Below are 22,189 nucleotides of genomic sequence, written 5' to 3' on the forward strand. Positions count from 1 at the left end.
AATGCTTGATAGATGCGGATCAACCAGAGACGGGTCACACCTTGACCAAAAGTTCTGAACTATCGTTTGGCTCAACAGTTCCCAGATGACTGGCTGAATTCCCCTTAGTGATACCAAAGAATTTATTTGCTGGAGAGAAGTATGTTGTCTGACAAAAATCTTGTTTGAAATATGCCGTGCCTGGCAAACACAGACTTGGCAGTGATGGTGTGAGTGGGTTGATCTGGTCTCCAGATGTTTTGAAGAACAAGAACGTGCATCCTGTAAAAGCTGGTTGGCTGTGTCATTAAAGTTCAGGTTTGCTGTGTTTTAAAAGGGATCACCAAGCAAGACTCACCTTTGCTTTGAGGACATACAGTGCATTCAGAAAGTATTCAGACCCCCTTTACTTTTTTTCCATTTTGTTGTGTTGTAGCCTGATACTACAACTGTTTAAATCAATTTTTTTCTCATTAATCTACACTCAGTAGTCCATAATGACAAAGTGAAAACAGAATTTTAGAAATGTTTGTGAAAATAAAAAAAATTAAATATATCATGTTGGTATAAGTATTCAGTCCCTTTGCAACAACACTTGAACTTTACCTCAGGTGCCTCCCATTTCTCTTGATTGTTTCTGAGCTGTTTCTACACCTTGATTGGAGTCCACCTTTGGTAAATTAAATTGATTGGACATGATTTAGAAAGGCACATGCCTCTCTATAAAAGGCCTCATAGCTGACAATGCATACTGTATCAGAGTAAAAGCCATGAGGTCAAATTAACTGCATGCAGAGCTCAGAGACAGGAAAATTACAAGAAACCGATCTGAAGAAGGCTACAAAAAGATTTGTGCTGCACTAAAGGTTCCCAAGAGCACAGTGGCCTCCATAATTCTCTAATGGAAGAAGTTTGGCACAAACAGGACTCTTCCAAGAGCTGGTCGCCCAGCCAAATTGAGCAATTGGAGGAGAAGGGATTAGTAAGAGAGATGACCAAGAACATGATGGCCACCCTTACTGAGCTCTAGAGATCCTCTGTGGAAATGGAAAAAAAGTTGCAGAAAGACAACCATCACTGCAGCTTTCCACTGATCTGGGCTTTATGGCAGAGTGACTAGACAGAAGCCTCTCCGTGCAAAACATATGAAAGCCCACTTGGAGTTTGCAAAAAGTGTTTGCAAACTCCAAGTGGGCTTTTATGTCCAATCAATTTCATTTACCACAGGTGGAATCCAATCAAGGTGTGGAAATATCTAAAATTCTGTTTTTGCTTTGTCACTATGGGGTACTGAGTGTAGATTCATGAGAAAAAAAATAAATTAAAGAACTGTAGTATCAGGCTAGAACTGTAGTATCAGGCTACAGCATAACAACGTAAAGGCGGTTTGAATACTTTCTAAATGCATTGTATATGAAGCTTCTCCGACATTTCAGATCTGCAACCTGTGGATTTATATTTCTATTGACTGTGGCGGTATGTAGCTTGATCTGTGAATAATCTTAAATTTGAAACATGACTCCCTGCATTATTGGACTTTTAATTGTAGTGGAGAAATCAACCTGAAAAAAAAAACCCATAAAAATCTCACAAGGTTGTAGCTGGTTTATATTTGTAATTTAATTCTTTTTTTAATGAATAAATATGGTACAACCCATATGATTTTCTTTAAGCTGTTCTTTTCCCAGCTATTCATACATAAAGAAAAACCAAGCTTTGGATGTCATCCATGACTGATAATGATTATTTTAACAGTCTGGTTAAAGTGATATATTTATAAAAACAAATATGCCATACTTACCTGCTCTGTGCAATGGTTTTGCACAGAGCAGCCCTGAACCTACTCTTCTGGGGACCCCTGCTAATGCTTCTGGCTTCTACCCTTGCTGAGTGCCCCATAGCAAGCTGCTCACTACGGGGGCACTTATGCGTGCTTGCTCCCGAGTCACGCCCCCTGCTCCCTCCTCATTGGCTGTGATTGACAACAACGGGGACCAATGGCTCCCACTGCTGTCTCTGAGCCAATGAGGGAGAGTATCAGGGGAGGGCTGTAGAGGCGCTGCACACAGAAGGTTTTTTTACCTTCATGCATACCTTCAGCCTTTACAAACACATTGGGGATATAGTCCGCAATCTATTGGGGGGCTGTAATTGAAAAAAGGTTAAGAACTTCTAGATGATTAACCATTACTGAGATATCATTTTTAAGTGACTCAGCTTTAAATGCCTTGACCCAAAATATGTTAAATGTCCACATGATTTCTTATCTGAGGCTGGAGTTCTGTACTCTGTGACCTTTCAGCTCACATGCTAGTGGATATTAGACATCTCTAAAGGAGAAATGAACTGTGGCTGGTGGCCAGCTTAACCCTCACCTTCTCATCCTACTTTTTGCACCATCAGGATTCCATTATTTTTCAATTTCCTAGTAAACTTGCAGGCTCCTCCTGGCATCGGTTAGGATTTTTATCTATTGCCTCATGGTGATGTATTACACTGCTGAGCAGCTCCAAGGAAAAAAAAAAAAAAAAAAAAATATATATATATATATACAGTATCTCACAGAAGTGAGTACACCCCTCACATTTTTGTAAATATTTTGTTATATCTTTTCATGTGACAACACTGAAGAAATTACACTTTGCTACAATGTGGCATAGTGAGTGTACAGCTTGTGTAAATTTGTGTAAATTTGTTTGCTGTCCCCTCAAAATAACTCAACACAAAGCCATTAATGTCTAAACCGCTGGCAACAAAAGTGAGTACACCCCTAAGTGACAATGTCCAAATTGAGCCCAAAGTGTCAATATTTTGTGTGGCCACCATTATTTTCCAGCACTGCCTTAACCCTCTTGGGCATGGAGTTCACCAGAGCTTCACAGATTGCCACTGGAGTCCTCTTCCACTCCTCCATGACGATATAATGGAGCTGATAGATGTTAGAGACCTTGCGCTCCTCCACCTTCCGTTTGAGGATGCTCCACAGGTGATCAACAGGGTTTAGGTCTGGAGACATGCGTGGCCAGTCCATCACCTTTACCCTCAGCTTCTTTAGCAAAGCAGTGGTCATCTTGGAGGTGTGTTTGTGGTCATTATCATGTAGGAATACTGCCCTCCAGCCCAGTCTCTGAAGGGAGGGGATTATTCTCTGCTTCAGTCACAGTATATGTTGGCATTCATAGTTCCCTCAATGAACTGTAGCTCCCCAGTTCCGGCAGCACTCATGCAGCCCCAGACCATGACACTCCCACCACCATGCTTGACTGTAGGCAAGACACACTTGTCTTTGTACTCCCCAACTGGTTGCCGCCACACACGCTTGACACCATCCGATCCAAATCGGTTTATCTTGGTCTCATCAGACCACAGGACATGGCTCCAGTAATCCATGTCATTAGTCTGCTTGTCTTCAGCAAACTCTTTGTGGCCTTTCTTGTGCATCATCTTTAGAAGAGGCTGCCTTCTGGGACCATGCAGACCAATTTGATGCAGTGTGCAGTGTATGGTCTAAGCACTGACAGGCTGACCCCCCACCCCTTCAACCTCTGCAGCAATGCTGGCTGCACCCATACCTCTATTTCCCAAAGTCAACCTCTGGATATGACGCTGAGCATGTGCACTCAACTTCTTTGGTTGACCATGGTGAGGCCTGTTCTGAGTGGAACCTGTCCTGTTAAACCGCTGTATGGTCTTGGCCACCGTGCTGCAGCTCAGTTTCAGGGTCTTGGCAATCTTCTTATAACCTAGGCCATCTTGATGTAGAGCAACAATTCTTTTTTTCAGATCCTCAGACAGTTCTTTGCCATGAGGTGCCATGTTGAACTTCCAGTGACCAGTATGAGAGAGTGAGAGTGATAAAACCAAATTTAACACACCTGCTCCCCATTCACACCTGAGACCTTTTAACACCAGTCACATGACACCATGGAGAAAAAATGGCTAATTGGGCCCAATTTGGACATTTTCACTTAGGGGTGTACTCACTTTTGTTGCCAGCGGTTTAGACATTAATGGCTGTGTGTTGAGTTATTTTGAGGAGACAGCAAATTTACACTGTTATACAAGCTGTACACTCACTACGTCACATTGTAACAAAGTGTAATTTCTTCAGTGTTGTCACATGAAAAGATAGAATAAAATATTTACAATAATGTGAGGGGTGTACTCACTTCTGTGAGATACTGTGTGTGTGTATATATATATATATATATATATATATATATATATACTATTACACACAAAATTCCTACTAACATGTAAGGGGTCATTGGGAGCCAGATACACAAGTGTTTGGTTGACCTTCCCAAAGAGCATCAAGCTCTTTTATAGCAGACTATATATGGGGAGGTGGCTGTGAAAGTTACAGACCTATCTGTTTTTTAGAGCCACCCCTGTGCATAGCTTCTGGGTTTTGCTGGAAGAGGGAACTGATTCCATCTGCTAGTGAAATTTGGAGTTGTACGATGACCTTGAAAATAAATGTTTCCTTTTTTTTGGTCCGGTAAATATGAAATAATGCATATTGAAATTATTCAGTCTTCTATTCAACCAGCAGGGGGAGCTTTATCTCCTTTTAACATCATGTATACTACTTTTCTTTTCAGCTCTGCTGATTGCAACACCCTGTATGCAGAACTCAACAAGATCAGAGCAGCAAAACATTTTATATCAGATGGTTCTGTCTGGGGTTTCAATAATACAAAGGGAGTCTCAAAGCAAGATCGTCTTCTAATGTTAGGATTTAGCACCAACAGTTTGCACAGCACTTTACACAATAAAGGGAGACATAACTACAGTTACATAACAATGTAAGACAAGGGGTCTGCTTGTTAGAGCTTACATTCTAATATATTTTAATTTCCCAAAATGCACTTCTTTGTTAGGTATTAAATGTTTATTCACAAAGCAAAGATGTACAGTATGTATATACTTTATGCAATTTATTTATATTAACCCCATCAGATCGGCGATCATGTGACCACTGTTATTGGCTGTCACAGTGGTCACCCGATTAGAATCCAGTCCCGTCAACTACCGATATTTCCAGGCTAAGTCATTTTCTAAATACAAGAGCCATGTGTATTTTTACTTGAATCATGGTGTCCTTTGTGTGTTCCTATCAGATTTGTTCAGTATTCTAGTATGAAACCATTTCTGTGATTGTGCAGGAGTTTCCTGTAAAACAGACCAGTCACTGTTGCTTTCTCTCCTTGCATGGTGACTGGTCTTGTCTCCACCCCCTCCTGTAGGTTACTGGAAGCAGCCTGGGTCCCTCCCACAGCTCTGCTCTCTACACACATTATGTGCAGCCCAGTGGTGATGTCAACACTTCATTTACAAGGTAATATCTGGGTTTGCAAAGCCATATGGTGCACACAAAGTTGATTCACACCTCTGTGGCTATTGAGAAATATATCTGAATGAAAGTTTTTCTGCTTGGAGTTCAGCTGTTAAAACAAACTTCAGCTCATTTAAGGACAGTAGCAAATCTAGCTGCTGCTTAAAAGGGGCAAAAGAGGGGTTTGTGGACTCCCAATCAATGTCCCTGTCACTTTTCAAATAAAGGAAATAGTATCTAAAAAAAATAAAACCCCTTCTGCCACTTGTGTCTTGTTAAGTTTTATGATCTTATAGAAAAAAAAAACTGACAACAGTGCTAAAAAAGTTGATTGATCTGTCAGAAGGGAAAAGCTTCAACCTCGGGAACACTAACAAGTCCATGACAGAGTGTAGTGTCTCTCCATGTGATGCTGGTCTAAAACTTGTTTCTGTCACTCACTTCTTATTTTTCCTTGTATGCACTGTGAATACCCCTAGAATAATAACTGCCTGAAATGTCACTTATAAATATAAATGTAGACGCCAAGCTTCAGATTTTTACTTTTCCAGACCTTTGTGGTCACAGCCAGAAGGAGCATTCAGCTATGCTGCATTCTATAAGGTACCAATTAAAAAAACCTCCGAATTAAGATAAACTAATATATACATATATTTTATATATTTAAAAAAATACTATCAACAACTTACAAAGCCATCCACAACTTTGCCCCCAGCTACATCACCAACCTGGTCTCAAAATATCAACCAAACCACTCTCTTCGATCCTCCCAAGACCTTCTGCTCTCTAGTTCCCGTGTCACCTCTTTCCATACTCACCTCTAGGACTTCTCCCAAACTTCTCCCATCCTATGGAACTCCCTACCCCAATCTGTCCAACTATCTCCTAATCTATCCAAATTTAGACGATCCCTGAAAACCTTCCTCTTTAAAGAAGCCTATCCTGCTTTTACCTAGTAAACTGCAATTTATTTCCTCCATCCGCTCATCCCCCACAGCTATTACCTTTTGTATCACTCAACCCTTCCTCCTAGATTGTAAGCTCTAATGACCAGGGCCCTCTGTTTCCTCTTGTACCAAATTGTGTTGTAACTGTAATGCCAAACTGTTGGTGCTATATAAATCCTGTATAATAATAAGAATGTTATTAATAATAATAAGACCAAAATTAAATTTTTTGGCCTAAACGCAAAACAGTATGTGTGGAAGAATGGTCAAACCTTCCCATAGACACACTCTTAAACCTTGTGGACGGCCTTCCCAGAAGAGATGAAGCTGTTATAGCTGCAATGGGTGGGCCAACTCAATATTGAACCCTACGGACTAAGACTGGGATGCCATTAAAGTTCATGTGCGTGGAAAGGCAGGCATCCAAATAATTTTGGCAATATAGTGTGTGTGTGTGTGTGTGTATGTGTATATATATATATATATATATATATATATATATATATATACACACATAATAAACACTTTTAGCACTTTCACCAGTTTTTAAAGCAGGTGGGAAAAAGCTTGAGACTGAAGCTCAAAAAGATGAAGCTCAATACTTACCTAACGGCCAGTTGGCTAGTCCAGTGTTTGCTCACCAAAGTTAGAAGGGCAGCTGCTATCCAACACTTTGGGACTGTCAGATACCTGGTTCCTTATTGCCACACCTGCCATGTGGCTACAGGACACAGTAGTGATGTATCATCCAGTAAAGAAATCCTGGAAGTGTCAGATAGCAGGAACAACCTTAAAGGATATGTAAACCAAACATTATATTTCTGATATGTGCCTGCTGTACCATGTACGTGTATGATAAAGTATCCTGTTTTGTTTGTATTGCTTCCTTTGTGTTAAATCCCTGGTGTTCCTGCCAGTCCTTCTGCTTTCTTATTAAAACTGACCACACTAGGCATGAGAGCACAGCGTGGTCAGTTTTCTAGCTGTGCTGGGAAGTTAGCCTGCTCCTCTGATTATAATCAGACAAAATCTGACAACCCCCCACCTGCGCAGAGGTAATTTTATAATTATCAGACCAAGTGGCTTGCACTATGTGGTGGGGAGGAGGTTGTAGCATGCCTAAATGGCAACTTTTATCCTTTTACCATTTGCCGATCAACGACGTACCAGTATGAGTAGAGACATGGAAGGGGGATATCTTGGTCATCGCTGCAGCAACGATCGAGATATCATTTTCTTCTGCCAGCAATTCCCTTTACTGTAAAAGTAATCCTAGCAGCTAAAAAGCAAGCAATCGGGGAGCCTGGTATAGATGCCACCGATGGCATCATCTTCCCCGAACACAGTGAGAAGAACTAATCATGTTCCTCCCACCGTGTGACATCAGAAACCGGAAGCAACAGAGCTTTTGTCATTTCTGGCTTTGGTTCCTTTGTTTACAAGCCATTGCTGGCTTGTGTAGCAGCATATTAAACTGATCTCAGTTTTATGTGCTGTTTTGGAGGCCATAGGAAAGATCTGGGGTCTGTGAGGACCTGTCATGGGCCATACTATCACAAAGGATGTTGTTCATCCCTTGTGATAGCAATAAAAGTGATTTAAAAAATGTAACAGTGCAGTGTAAAAAATAAATAAGTAAATAAATTAAATAAATAATGTTAAAGAAATATTTAAAGCACCCCGTCTCCCTCCATGGTCTCTCGCAGAGGCAAATGCATGCGTCAGTCCTACATGTATACGTCAGCAGAGATCACACCACACACATGGGGTGTCACCACTAACGTCAGGGAGAGTAATAATTCTAGCACCAGACCTCCTGTGTAAATCAAAGTACTAGCATATAAAGGCTTTTAAAGTGTCACCTATGGATAATTTAATGTACCATAGTTTGTCACCATTCGAGTGTACACAGTTTTAAAGCATGACATGTTTGGTATCATCTTTTATATTTTACCTAAAATGGGGTATTATATTGAAGAACCTATTGAGCAAATACCGCATGACATAAAAAATTGCAACGCCCACCATTTTATTCTTTAGGGCCTCTGCTTAAAAAATAATATAAATTTTGGGAGTTTTGGGTAATTTTCTAGCAAAAAAATGCTGATTTTTACATAAAGGAGAGGTATGTCAGAAATGGCCAGGGGCTCAAGTGGTTAACCTCCCTGGCGGTATTCCCGAGTGTAGCTCGGGGTAAAATTTCAGTACCAAGAGCGGTAACCCCGAGCTACACTCGGGCTTACCATGCGGCGTTGCTCAGGGAGTCCCTGCAGCACTTACCTTGTCCTTTGCTCCCGCGATGTGTCCCCTGCAGCGTCCCCGGCCATCTCCTCCGGCCGATGCCGGCATCCAGCTTCCGTGTTCCGGTCCCTGTGACGTCAGGCGGCAAATTTGAAATTTTAAAAAAATTAAATTTTTTTAAAAATTATTATTATATAGCAAAACATTGCTGTTTCAATGCATTTCACATATATTTTGTCCCTACTGCTTTGTCCTGTGCCCTGCCTACATTTTGACTGTTCTTTCTGCCTGGAAGCTTAGAAAAGTCCATGGCGTCCAAAAAGCCTCCCTTTAAGTCAAAATCGGTTTTAGACCAGCTAGAGAACAGCGATAGTAAATCAGAACCACTTGCAGAATTGAGTGATAATGATTCGTGGGGAAATTCGTCATCAGACACTGAAACCGATTTTGCGACTTTGCTCAGCGATGTGCGAATTTGCCTCTGTATTTCAAATTTCAGTGTTTTTGGTTTGATTATATTATTGAATTAAATTTATTATTATTATATTATTATTTTTTATGATTATTAATTAAATTATAATTTATGATTTCGTGTTTCAAGTTTTATCCTACCCGGGATGTTTACTAGACTCTTGTTCGGACAGATTTCAGTGAGTTATTCCTAAAAATTACAGGCCTACAATAAAAAACTACATATTTCCATGCAAAAAAATGGTACCGCTTTCAGCACCAAAAATCGGAAATAATCAGACCACCAGGGAGGTTAAAGAAGGATATTATTTAAATTTTAGCATCCCAGCATAAGTAGGAAATTTTTTTTGTCTCTATTAGTGCTGCAGAGCATATACTTCCTATGTACATGGCACCATCCAGTGTTAATAATAAGAACATTCACATCTGTAGTGATTCAAGGTATCATCTGGTTTTTTTTTTTTTGCATGGCTCAGAGCTCCCTGCAGTGAGACCTACAGGTAGAAGTGAAGGCGAGCACAGAAGTTTAAATTTGGAAACGTTACAAAAGATTTTTCACATGTATTTCTCTAAATCCATATTTTATTATAGGTACATTCACATCAGTCCCTTAACCTCAAGGAATTTACAACCTAAGTTACCTAACTCACATTCATACATACACATACTAGGGCCAATTTCCCTACCAGCATGTCTTTGGAATGTGAGAAGAAACCAGAGTACCCAGAGGAAACCCACACAGGCACAGAGAGAACATGAAAACTCCAGGCACATAGAGCTGTGGTTGGGATTTGAACCAAAATGACCCTAGTGCTGCTAGGTGGAAGTTCTAGCCTCTTAGACATTGTGCATAACCTCTAGATAAGGACACTAAGCACCACTGTGCTGATAATTTCTAACCACAACAATTAGAACCATTTCTACTACTATAGACATCGAGAAAAAGTTGGTTATTTTAGTTCTAATACAAAATAATCTGAAACAACTAAAAACATTTGTGTGAAAAGCTTCACTGAAAAGCTGCCATTTTCTGGTTCTCAGGCCATGTGCTAGTTCCAGGGAGGTGAAGCTGAACAAAATCAGCTTCACTGAGACTTTTCACACAAGAATTTTGATTCACGATAGATTTTTTCCAAAACTACAGAGCAGAAAATTTCCACATCTAAAATGGGCCTCGGAGCCAACATAAAGCCATTTTTGGAACAAAATCCAATTATGTAGGCCTACAGAAATGGATAGCTCCCAAGATTTCCTGCCAGTGGAAAGTTTTAATAGTTTTGATTTAATTAACATAATTTGAAAACATTGTGGTTTTGTCCTCCATTCAGCTACACTTTACACCACATGTTTTCTACGTTTTCAGATGACTCAGGCCTTTCTGTTTATGAACAGCCTCGGCCACTGTGGAAAGCCAAACCCAGGATGGATTGTGGGAAAATAAGCATGCACATTCAGGACAGGATCATAAGACCAAGACCGTCTTATAGTTTGGAGCTGATTTTTTTTTCTTTAGGGACACCAATTGCCTTTCTATGTCTTAAAGTGAGGGTTCTAATTTTTTTTCTGACTCATTGTAAATAATTAATCCAAAAATTAGAAATGCGTTCATTGCTGACCTCCTGCTTCCTGAGCAGCCATGTTGGTCCTTTGGTTACATTGCTTCTTGAGTAACTGATCAAGAGCAAGCATGTAGATCAAATTATGATTTTAAGAATATGTAAACCCAACATTTCATATTCCTGATATGTGCCTGCTGTACCATGCACTTCCTTTGTGTGAAATTCCTGGCGTTCCTGCCAGTCCCTCTGGTTTCCTATCAAAAACTGACCACAGTAGGCATAAGAGCTCAATGTGGTCAGTTCTCTAGCTTTTATGAAAACTCAGCCTGCTCTCCTCCAATGATCATACATCTGCTCACCCACTCTGCACAGCCATTCACTGGGAAGTTTATTGTTCTGCTGTTTCTCCTTCCCCAGCTCTCTGTTCGCAGCTGCATAAGGATCATATATATAAAACAGGAAACAAAAAAGGTACCGGTATTTATAATGAGATATATATATATATATATATATATATATTTATAAACTTATCCACACTGTGGAAAAATAATTAAACTTGTGGCAGCTTTCATAAAGGTAGTATATCGAACCATTAAAAACCTGTAAAACAGAAAAGTGCAGCGCCACCAAAGCTAAATTGCATCAATAACTCAGACGTGAAATCAAAAAACCTCTCCAAAAAACGTAAATAAGTGCAAAGTCCAAATAAAGGTCCTTGTAAGGTCCATGTAGCACCTTCAATGAAGTGAACCCTCTTCCAATACAGTGTTCAAAAACTAGCCAGTGTCTCCCTGTGGATGCAACATTCACCGGAACAGATGACTGAAATAACAAAACCATGAATGCCTATGGAATGTGCCAGGAATCATGTGTATGTGGAATATTCAATCAAATCTGCCTCCAAATGGTCCTCCTCAATGGAACCAAGTTGGGCTAAATAAAAGCTCACCAGAAGCAGAATATTCTTCAATAGTGTAGTATTTATTAAAATTCAATCCATGAACAATGAGATAAATAGACTTAAACATATTCTCATGCAAAGCTGCTGCCGACCCAGGATTTTAACGTCCTATCGGTCAAAATGCATCGGGGAGGAGATTCTAGTGCTGACGTCACGCCACTGCACTATCCTGGGAGCTGCAATGACACACTGTCCAAGAGCTCCGAGAGCTGATTGGAGGGAAGGGATACACCCCACCTTCACACAGCACACAGGAACAGAGTTGAGGCTGTCAGTCACAGACTGTGTGCTGGAGGTCCCTCCCTTGTCACCTTTTTAGCTCTTGGTGTCAGGAAAATTTGTCATAAGTGACTCATGCTGATAACAGAGAAACTACACAGCAGAGAGAAATGAAATTTGAAAAGTGCATTGGAGAGAGGCAAGCAAACACTATAGAAATCTGTGCTTTGTTCATATTTCATGTCTGAGGTCTACAACCACTTTAAACCTGCTGACTGGGTGCCTTAATTGGATATTGGCTTTAAACTTTGAGCAGAGATTTGCTTATAACTGCAGCAACGCCCATGACTTGGGCTTTGTGTGTATTGGGAAGTAGCCGTTGCACAGTTACAAAAAGTAATATGGTTTTTTAACAGCTCCGTCAATGCTGTCTATATTGATTTTACATGGGCATTCTTCTTTGTTTAGATACAATATGTAATCTAGATGGAGATGATCATATATATTGGATAAGCCTATATACTGTTGGTTATGTGTTAGAGAAGACACTGGTAGTGATGAGGCAGAATTCAGACTTTACTTGTGTGGCTTAAGTTGCAAACATACAAAGCACATTTCAGCAGTGATAGCAGACATGTTACTTCCTGAAGATAGAGAGAAGAAGAACCAACAAGTTTTCAGATATGCACAACTAGTAACCTTTAGTGTACAGTGCCATCTACTGGTCAAGTGATATTAACACACAATACTACATAGTACATTATAGTACATGCTGTTGCATTCCCAACATATACAGCTTGGTGTTTGTATTGGATTTCTTCTTTAGGCCTCATGCACACTGGACATTTTTAACACTGATGTTAGGGGCGTTTGTCATTTTTTTTTCTGCCTCTAAACACCCCAGCATGTTAGCCTATGTGTCCATGCACACATAGGCATTTAAAGGCATAAAAACAAAACACTGCCAGCACCACCTGGAGCAATAGCCTTTTGGCAGAAAAAAAACGCTTGGCATGCCTAAACACATGTAAACATGTTTAGTACTTGCGTGTTAATTCATTTCAGTGGCCAAAATAACTTAGCCAATGAATTAACGTCCAAGTGCTTGACGTGCCTAACCATACCTAAACGCATTACACGCATTTACAAGCGTCAGTCTTCTTTTCTGCCAAAATGCTGCTGCCAGGAGGAAAGGCATCTAGGAGACATGTCCAGTGTGCATGAGACTTTACATGAAATCTCGCAGACCCTTAGTGATCTCAGCGTTCTCTGTGTATTTACCCTGACACAATATTCCTGGAGGTTGATTGGAGTCTCATATTGAATTTGCAAGGGATCTGATGCTTCTCCACAGAAGGTACTTTGGTTGTATTGCTGGAGGGTACATAATATTTCAAAGGAGGAAAGTTACGTAACACTGACAGCTGTTGCGAAGTTCCAGTCTCCTGGGTTTATCTTCCCGTAATTCGGTTTTGCTGGGGATTGTTTACGCCAGCGCTGTGAGCTGTGCGTAATACGCTTTTTTTGTCTTGTCTGCTTTTCAATGTAAACCAGGGGTCCGGGGCAAGACTGAGCTGGGAAAAGCAGGCTGGTCTCTAAGGTATCCCAGTTCCCGGCTATGACTGTGAGCGAGCTTTGCTAAGCCTAATTGAGCAACATTTTTATGTATAGGTGCCAGAGTACTGAAATCCAACTTCCCACTATGTATGGGATCAGGGGCAGACTGACAACTCATGGGGCCCCCAGGCAATAGGGGATCATGGGGCCCCTGTGTCCTTGCCCAAACTCAAAAAAGCCTATGAAAAAGGTACCAGGGGCATCTCATGGGGCCCCCTACTGACCCCGAGCCCTAGGGCAGTGCCCGAGTTTCCAAATGGTCAGTCCGCCCCTGTATGGGATAGCTCATCCTCGTTAGTAAAATCACTAGTGGCTAATGGCCGTATGACAGCCAATGAGACTTGCTCATGTTGAACGCACAGCAATATGCTGTATAAATGTGCACTGCGCTTCACTGGCTTTAGATGTCCTAAGTCGGCGGAGTGCAATAAAAATGAATGGGGATGTCAAAAAAAAAGGTACTCTAAGCAGAATGAACTCCTTGAGATCGTGCAGGCTCAGTACAATGGGCTACATTTTATTAATTGGCCACTAAATGCAGGCTATGATTTTAAGAAAAATTTCAGAGTTAGGCTGGCCAAAGACGGGCCGTTTATCGGCCGAATTGTTGGCTGATAAACAAAAAAATCGGTCGTTGCTGCCATGGATGCTGCCCCCAATGCTTACGAAAAACGGCTGGTTTTTGTAGATTTTCCAGCATGACCAATAAAAAGAACGAGAAGATCCGCGAAAAACGGCCGACGGCATTGCCCCATTAACGGTGTGAATATCGGCCGATTTTTTTGTTCGGACGAAAATTCGACCGATAAACGACCCGTCTATGGCCTGCATTAGTAGATAGTGAATAAGTGATATCCATTCTCTGTCATAAATTGGCCCCTAAGGAGTTGGTGGGCAGTATAGCCTAGCAGTTGAGCCATGGTTTTACCACTCACCCCCCCAACCACTCCCCCTTTAGTCGCAGAGGCAGCTGCTGGGGGTGTGCACATGCCACAGCACATGCTCCAGCAGGAATTATATTCCTAGTCACTTTTGGCCCCCTGCAAATGAATGGGGCCACTCTGCAAGCAAACCACAACCGCTTGCAGCGCACACAGTTGTGGAGTGCTAGTAATGGGGTCCAAGGGGTTAAAGCAGATGGTGAGGAGGAGAAACAATGCATCCTCAACTCCTGTTGGACACCTCTGAAAAGCAATCCAAAGCATCTATGGCCAGTCTTACACTGTGAGAAGGAGAAGCATAGCACAGCCACGGCAAAGCAGCAAGTCTGCATATGTAGAATATATTATATATTTACAAAGTACACATAGTGCACTAAAGGTTTTTTTTAAAACATTAACACAATTGGCAAGTATACTTACATCAAGCCGACTTCTTTTCGCATATGTTGAAAAAAAATAAAAATGACTCTTGACATTTCCTTAAAATGTGATAGTGGATTTTGCGGCTACTTAGAGGATCATTTGGAATATGTGATTAATAGAGCCACTGGTCAGAAGCTAGGGAGAAAATGCATGAATGAAGGTTGCTTAACAATCCATTTTTTCTCTAGTTTATGTAAACTTTATGTTCCTGATGATGCATAGGAGTTGGTTTACTAAGGGCACCTAGGCTGTTCACTTTGCAGTAGAATATGCACTTTGCAAGGGCATTTTCCATTAGCTTAGTGAATGTAGTAAAAACTAACTTGGCAAAAATGTGCTGATCATGCGCAAATAAGATAACAAAAAAAAAAACACAAGACATTTTTTTTTGTTTGAACCTGATGGAAGTCTGCAGAGCTTCACCTCATTTACCAAGCTAAGGGAAAATTCCCTTGCAAAGTGAACAGCCTATTTGCTTTAATAAATCAACCCCACAATAGCTAAACATTTTTCTATGTAAAATGTAAACCCTTTCATGGTTTCCAGTAGTCCCTTGGCAATCCAGCCTTCTTGATCATACTCCGGCAGGGATGCAATGTGACTTGTAGTCAAAAAGTTGATTTGTACGAACTACACCAACTTACTGCACATGCGCTGCTGGCAACTGTCATCCTGCAGAAAACCCAACCTGCATAACGGTTTATGGAGTATAATCTTTACATCATTTACAAGTCTTCACATCAGATGCTACGTCAAATAGTTGATGAGTCAAAAAAGAATGTAAACCAATCAGATGGTTGATGTAAAAGGAATACTTTCTTTATATCAGTATCGGTTTGTAATCTTCTGGTTAACTAGAAATTATGTCTGTTTACTTATGTAATATGTACAGTTTTTGTGTTAGTTGAATGAGAGGCACACTGCAAGCTGAAGGACTGAAAAGCTTTCTCTTAATCCCCCTACACAATATGCGTGCCTTATTGAGCCGTGTGGCACTTATCCAGTTGGGTGAAAATGTCAAATGAGATTAAACTGAGGCCAGTTTTCTTTCATCGCCTCTTACATAAACTAGAAATATAACCCTGTTTAATCAATAACTGAAAAAAAATACATATTGCAAAGTACTGATGCCGACAATACCAGAATGTTTGAAATATTGCGATAAGAGTGCATAAATACGTCACTTATGGTTAGGTGGCATCATGAACTTGTAATGAGGGATTTAAGAACAAATAGCGTATCTTTTGGTTTATTGTGTTGGAAAGTAAAGGTTGAGGAGGAGGAAGCAAAAATTTCCTGAGATTGGACCCTGCCCACACCTACCAATTTCTAGACAAATTCAACTACATTCTACAAGCTTTTGACTGCAAAAACTACTGCATGTATCAGAGCAACCTACCAACAACAGTGTCTTGATTAGAGACTATGTGTAGAACTGTCTGTTCTCCATTGCCAAGCTTTCACTGCCCCTCTGGCTCCTTTTTAGAATCATGTGACAGGCCTTAAAGGATCTGTCCACACGCTAAGTATACTGTAGAGAAGGAAACTCCAAACCAAATAGTCCATTTACTGTCCTTCAGGCTTTAGAGGGGACACTGTAACCAGTGGAAGTAGAAAATATCTTAGCATCAATAGGAGTAAACAATGCCCCATCATTGGTTTTATTGCGTGGAATAGTGGCCTATTGTTGATATCAGTGGGAGAAATAGTGCCCCATCAATGGTGTCAGTGGAAGGATTAGAGCCCCATCGATGGTTTGACTGGAAGGAATAGTGCCCCATCGATGGTTTGACTGGAAGGAATAGTGCCATATTGATGGTGTCAGTGGAAGGAATAGTGCCCCATGATGGCATTTTGCATGAGGTGGGGAAGATATGGGTGCTTGAGAGAGACAAGTGGGGTCGGGGGACTTGGTTGAAGGAGTAGAGGGGTTTCAAGCCTCCCTGACTACCAGGAGTCTCTTTCTGGGGTGTGGCTGTCTATCTCTTATCACCCTAGTTTTTTTTCCCTTGATGTTCAATTTTTGAAAAATGGCTGCATACATAGGTGATGGGTTGTGTTTCTTAGGCCCTCTCTGCTGCTTAATGTAAATAGTTTTCAATAGTCTGAAAATTTTGGTAGTAAACTATGTAAATATTGTATATATTCTGGACATGGATGTACATTCCTTTTGTTTTCTGTTGTATGACCGTACTATGTTAATGTTTTTTACTTTTGTATAAAATTTTGTTGCTTGATTCTTTTCAATAAAAGATCAATAGTGCCCCATGATTGGTGTCAGTTGAAGAAATAGGGCCCCATCGTGGTTATCAGTGTGAGAAATAGTGTCCTATTGCCAGTGTCAGTGATAAGAATGGTGCCCTATCATTGGTGTCAGCTGGAGAAATAGTGCCACAAGGGCTAGATAAAGGTAAGCAAAGGCCCACATCTAGTCTTGTTTGGCTGCTACAAGAAATGTCTTGTTTGGCTGCTATTGTCTTATGCAGGTTTCCACTAAGAAGTACATTAGCATTTTATTTTATTGCATTTTTCAATTACCTATATTAATGGATTAAAATTATTTTTGTCTTTTAGGTATAAAAATGGCCATCTACTGAACTCTGAACCCTGGAAGTTCTATAGTTTTTTTTTCTTGTGTTTTTAATGATACTGAGATTGTGAATCATCCAAACATGTCTACTGATGTAGAGTCTACTACCAGCACTTCAACTGAGGTGGCACCAGCCAGCAAACTTGCAACAAAGAAGGAAAAGAAAAAAGGTACCTTTCCAAATGTGTGTACTGATATGCTTGTAAAAAAACAAAGAAACAAAACAAACGTGTAAAACATCAGTCCACCAAGTAGATACTGGCAGCTTCTTATATTTCCCAAGGGTCCAGGTGATGACATTTCTGGGGTTCTCACCTTGGGTACTTAGATCTCCCATCTATGAAGGACCACATTAGGAGTCTTCTTTCTCTGTTGTCTACCGGACAACTAAACTTACTCAACCAGCTAATCCCCCCACAGATATTATCTTTTGTATCACTTGCCCTTCCCTTTTAGATTGTAAGCTTGCATGTGTAAGGGAATCTCCTCACTTAGTAGAGATTTTTTCAAACTTCCTGTTGTGTATCCAGACAGGAAAGTGAAGGAAAATCTCCTAAAAGGGAAGCAAAAATTAAAAATAAACTGACAGGTTTAATAACCTTACCTACCCTATCCAACACTAAAAAAATGTTTTTAGCTATACAGTACATACAGTACATCCTAAAGGATGGATGTAAATTGGTGACTGAACATTACCCATGTGCCTTATATCCAAAACATGGATTAAATAAAATCTCTTACATTTTCAAAGCCATCTACAACTCTGCCCCCCAGCTTCATCACCAACCTGGTCTCAAAATATTAACCAAACCGCTTTGATCCTCCCAAGACCTTCAGCTCTCTAGTTCCCTTGTCACTTCCTTCCATGCTCACCTCCAGTACTTCTCCTGAGCTTCTCCCATCCAATGGAACTCCCTGCCCCAATCTGTCTGAATATCTCCTAATCTATCCACCTTTAGACGATCGCTGACAACCCTTCTCTTTAAAGAAGTCTACCCTGCTTCTAACTAGTAAACTGCTTTTTACTTTCTCCATCAGCTCATCCCCCCCACAGCTATTACCTTTTGTATCACTCAACCCTTCTTCCTAGATTGTAATCTCTAATGAGCAGGGCCCTCCGTTTCCTCTTGTACCAAATTATACTGTAACTGTAATGTCTACCTTCATTATGTAAAGCACTGCGCACACTGTCGGCGCTATATAAATCCTGTATAATATTAATTCAATTGTAAATGCTGTTTTTGAGTAACTGCATAAGTGTTGAAGACTGCACAAGCTCTACTTCTATCTGACTTAGCTTGGCAACTGTCAAGTTCAAGCCTATACATCAACAGTGCTGCTTGTAGGGTTCAATGCACCCTACCTCTAGCCAAAAACTGCATTAACACATTTTGAACTTTTATTGAATCTTGGAGCATATGCATGCCCACATCTGCAACAGCATCTTGTTGAGTGACAGCAGAACCCTAGCAGGAGTTGGCCAAGGAACAGCTCCCTACATGGTGTGAGCCAAAGTTTCTTTTTCTCAAACCTATTTATCCAGTCCATTTTCTGCCCGAAGCCACGCACAGCAATAAATACAACAAACAAGGCGCTGTGGCTGTTATATGGTTAATCCAAACCATGTCCTTTCAGAGCCACAAACATCTGGCTTGCATGTTAAGTGCTGAACAAACTACCCACTGAAACCGCAGAAATCTGATAGTACAGGCTTCCTGGGCAGATTTACAGTCTCTCTGCTGCTTGTCAAGGATATCATTACCTTATTGTGTTACACTAGAATGTACACTTTCCATGGGGCTTATAGCTGCTTATTGTTCGAACAATTAAACTAGTGAAAAAAATGTGTGCTTGTGTATATGTAAGTGTGTGTGTATATATATATATATATATATATATATATATATATATATATATAGGCTTATACAGTCAAGCAGGGTAAGCATAAATGGTGACATCCATAGTCAGTAACCCATAAAATTCAATAACAAGTCAATTAATGGCAGTCTGATGAATTAAAGGCCAATTTCATCTTCATTTTTGAATGTCTTCATTTTTGGGTGGGCACCTACTACCATTGTATATCTCTCAGAAACTCCAAATGCAACATTGCATTGCAGCTTATATCCCAGCCCTCTCACATGAAGACATACAATTGTGCTCAAAAGTTTGCATATCTTGGAGAATTGGTACCACTATGTACCATTTTTAACCACTTCCAGACCAGACACTTTTACCCTCTTCCTGACTAGGGCAATTTTCAGCTTTCAGCACTATCACACTTTAAATGACAATTGCGCGGTCATGCAACACTGTACCCAAATTAATTTTTTACCATTTTTTTGAGACAGATAAAGCTTTATTTTGGTGGTATTTATTCACCGCTGGGATTTTTATTTGTTTTGCTATGTAAATGGAAAAGGCCCAAAATTTTGAAAAAAAGTGTTTTTTTAATAAAATTTTGCAAATAAATAATATTCCATCATAAATCTTGGCCAAAATGTATTCTGTTATCTTTTTATTAAAAAAAAAAATCCAAATTAGTTTATAACCAAAAATTATAATTTTTAAACATTTTGTTTTACATTTTTATTTTATTTTTTTATAATATTATTTCTTTTTTTTATTTTTTACATACTGTCACCCTAGCAGTACAGTGTCACCATGGTGACACTGTACTACTTGTGGGGGGTGATGAAGATTTTTTTTTTTTTTACACTGATTGCTTTTACACCCATTTAGGATGTAAAAGCAATCATTTCTCTTTCTCTTTGTCTGCATTCTTGCACTCATTGAGAAGTACTGAGTGAGCTGTGATTGGTCACAGCTTGTCACATGGTACAAGGCTGTTGTGAATAGCCTTGTACCATGTGACCTCTGTGATCATTCACAGATTTCACACGTAGTAAGCAATGATGTCACAAGTGACATCTTGCTTACTACTTTGCATGTGATCACTGATTGGCCAATCAGTGATCACATGATCAGGACCTCGTACAGAGGTCCCGTCCGACGATCGGTGTTTCACTGTGTCCGAAGGACACAGCGGGCACCGTATCGCGGTGCTGCGCGCTCCCAGGAAGCGCGCAAAGCAGGGTGCGGGGAGGCTGTTTATAAACGGCCACATGACCCTGAGGTACCATTGTCTGGCCGTTTATATGCAACGGCCGGTCAGGAAGTGGTTAAAGAAAACATGTTAGCAGGCAAAACACATTTCTTTTATTTTTTTTAAGGTATTTATATTCATCTGTAGGCCATACCAGAGTGGCGCAATCAAAAAACAAACCATGGCAACAAGTAAACAAATGAAATACCCCCTGTTCAAAAGCCTGCATGCTCTTTGTTCTTAATACTATGTATTGCCCCTTTAGCATCAATGACAGCGTCAGTCTTTTGTAATAGTTGTCTATAAGGCCCCAAATTCTCACAGGTGGTATAGCTACCCATTCGTCTTGGCAAATTGCCTCCAGGTCATGCAAAGTCTTTGGTCATGGAGACTGTGATGACCACTCCAGAACCTTCTCCTTTTTCTGTTGTAACCACTGGAAGGTCAACTTGGCCTTGTGCTTAGGGTCATTGTCATGCTAGAAAGTCCAACAGCATCCCATGTGCAGCTTTCATGCAGAAGAATGCAAATTGCCAGTATTTTCTGATAACATGCTGCATTCAGTTTGCCATCAGTTTTCACAAAATTACCCGTGCCTTTAGAGCTTACACACCCCCAAAACATCAGTGAGCCACCACCATGGTTCACAGTGGGGATGGTATTCTTGTAGCCCCTCTCCAAACATAGCACGTATAGTTGTGACCATAAAGCTCTATTTTGGTCTCGTCACTGCAAATTGCAGTGTTCCAGAAACTGTGAGGCGTGTCAAGGTGTTGTCAGACATATTGTAACCGGGCTTTTTTGTGGAATTGGCGCAGTAAAGGCTTGTTTCTGGCAAGTTGTGTCATAAGTGAACCTACAGTTTCTTGCCTGTGTATTCTTACCTCCTTGCTGCAGTGCTTTTCCTACCCTGATTCCCTTCACATGTGTGGTTTGGCTGTACTCACCTATGGGCATCGCCTGCTGTTATGTGAGTTTTATTTCCTTCCCTTCCATCACTTCCTGGCCTGCCTCCTAGTTTGCTTGCCTATATAAGACACGCCCAGTATAGCCCACATTGCCTGAGCAACTTCATGGTTCTCTGAGCTCCCGATCATTTACTACTTGTGTATCCTGTGTCTGACTACCCGTGTATCAATGCCAGTTTTGTCCACCGTCCGTGCTTGTTTGCCGCCCATCCTGACCTTGGCTTGTCTACTGGAGTTCCTGATGCCTTCTGCTGTTGCACTCTGCTCATGCGAGTGGTCTCTGCATCCTCAGCTGGGCGTACTTGAGGGCCACAGCCTGGTTCCAGCTTGCAGCAAGTCCATCCCCACCATCAGGGGCCCTGGTGAAGATGCAGGCTGGGGCTTAGACTCCGCGCCCTGGAGAACCCCAAGCTGGCAATCTACAAGGGTTAACTACCACAGACGCTTGACAACTCGACCATGCAGGTAATTTTTGTTCAAGTATCATCATATTGTGCTCCTAGAAAACAACCACACTGTCTTTTTTTCCAAAGACTGTATTTCTCCTGAGGTTACCTGTGGGGTTTTCTTTGTATCCTGAACAATTGGTCTGCCTGTTGTGGCTGCAATCTTTCTTTGTCTACCAGACCTTGGAATAGTATAAAGAGATTCTCGAATTTTCCACTTCCTAATAAATGATAAAACAGTACTGTCTTTCATATTCAAGGCTTTGGATATCTTTTTTATATCCATCTTTATAAAGTTCCATTACCTTGTTTCAAAGGTAATTTGACAGTTCTCAGTATCTAGCCTGCTCAGTACATCCACCTGAGTGCTAACAAACTCATTG

The 22,189-nt window shown here is 40.7% G+C and overlaps 1 protein-coding gene across 2 annotated transcripts in view; it reads left to right on the plus strand.

Annotated features, from left to right (window-relative positions):
• Positions 1-22,189, plus strand: part of DAB2 (DAB adaptor protein 2) — a 251,154-nt gene that overhangs the window by 78,284 nt on the left and 150,681 nt on the right. For both annotated transcript variants that reach the window (XM_089687820.1, XM_089687821.1), the window contains exon 2: positions 17,271-17,456. In XM_089687820.1, coding sequence (XP_089543946.1) covers positions 17,369-17,456 — 88 coding nt within the window. In that variant the 5' untranslated portion in view covers positions 17,271-17,368. The remainder of the gene's footprint in view (positions 1-17,270; positions 17,457-22,189) is intronic.

Source organism: Staurois parvus, unplaced genomic scaffold (assembly GCF_062004578.1).
Source record: "Staurois parvus isolate SC_StPar_1 unplaced genomic scaffold, SC_StPar_1.0 ptg000438l, whole genome shotgun sequence".
Classification (NCBI taxonomy): Eukaryota; Metazoa; Chordata; class Amphibia; order Anura; family Ranidae; genus Staurois; species Staurois parvus.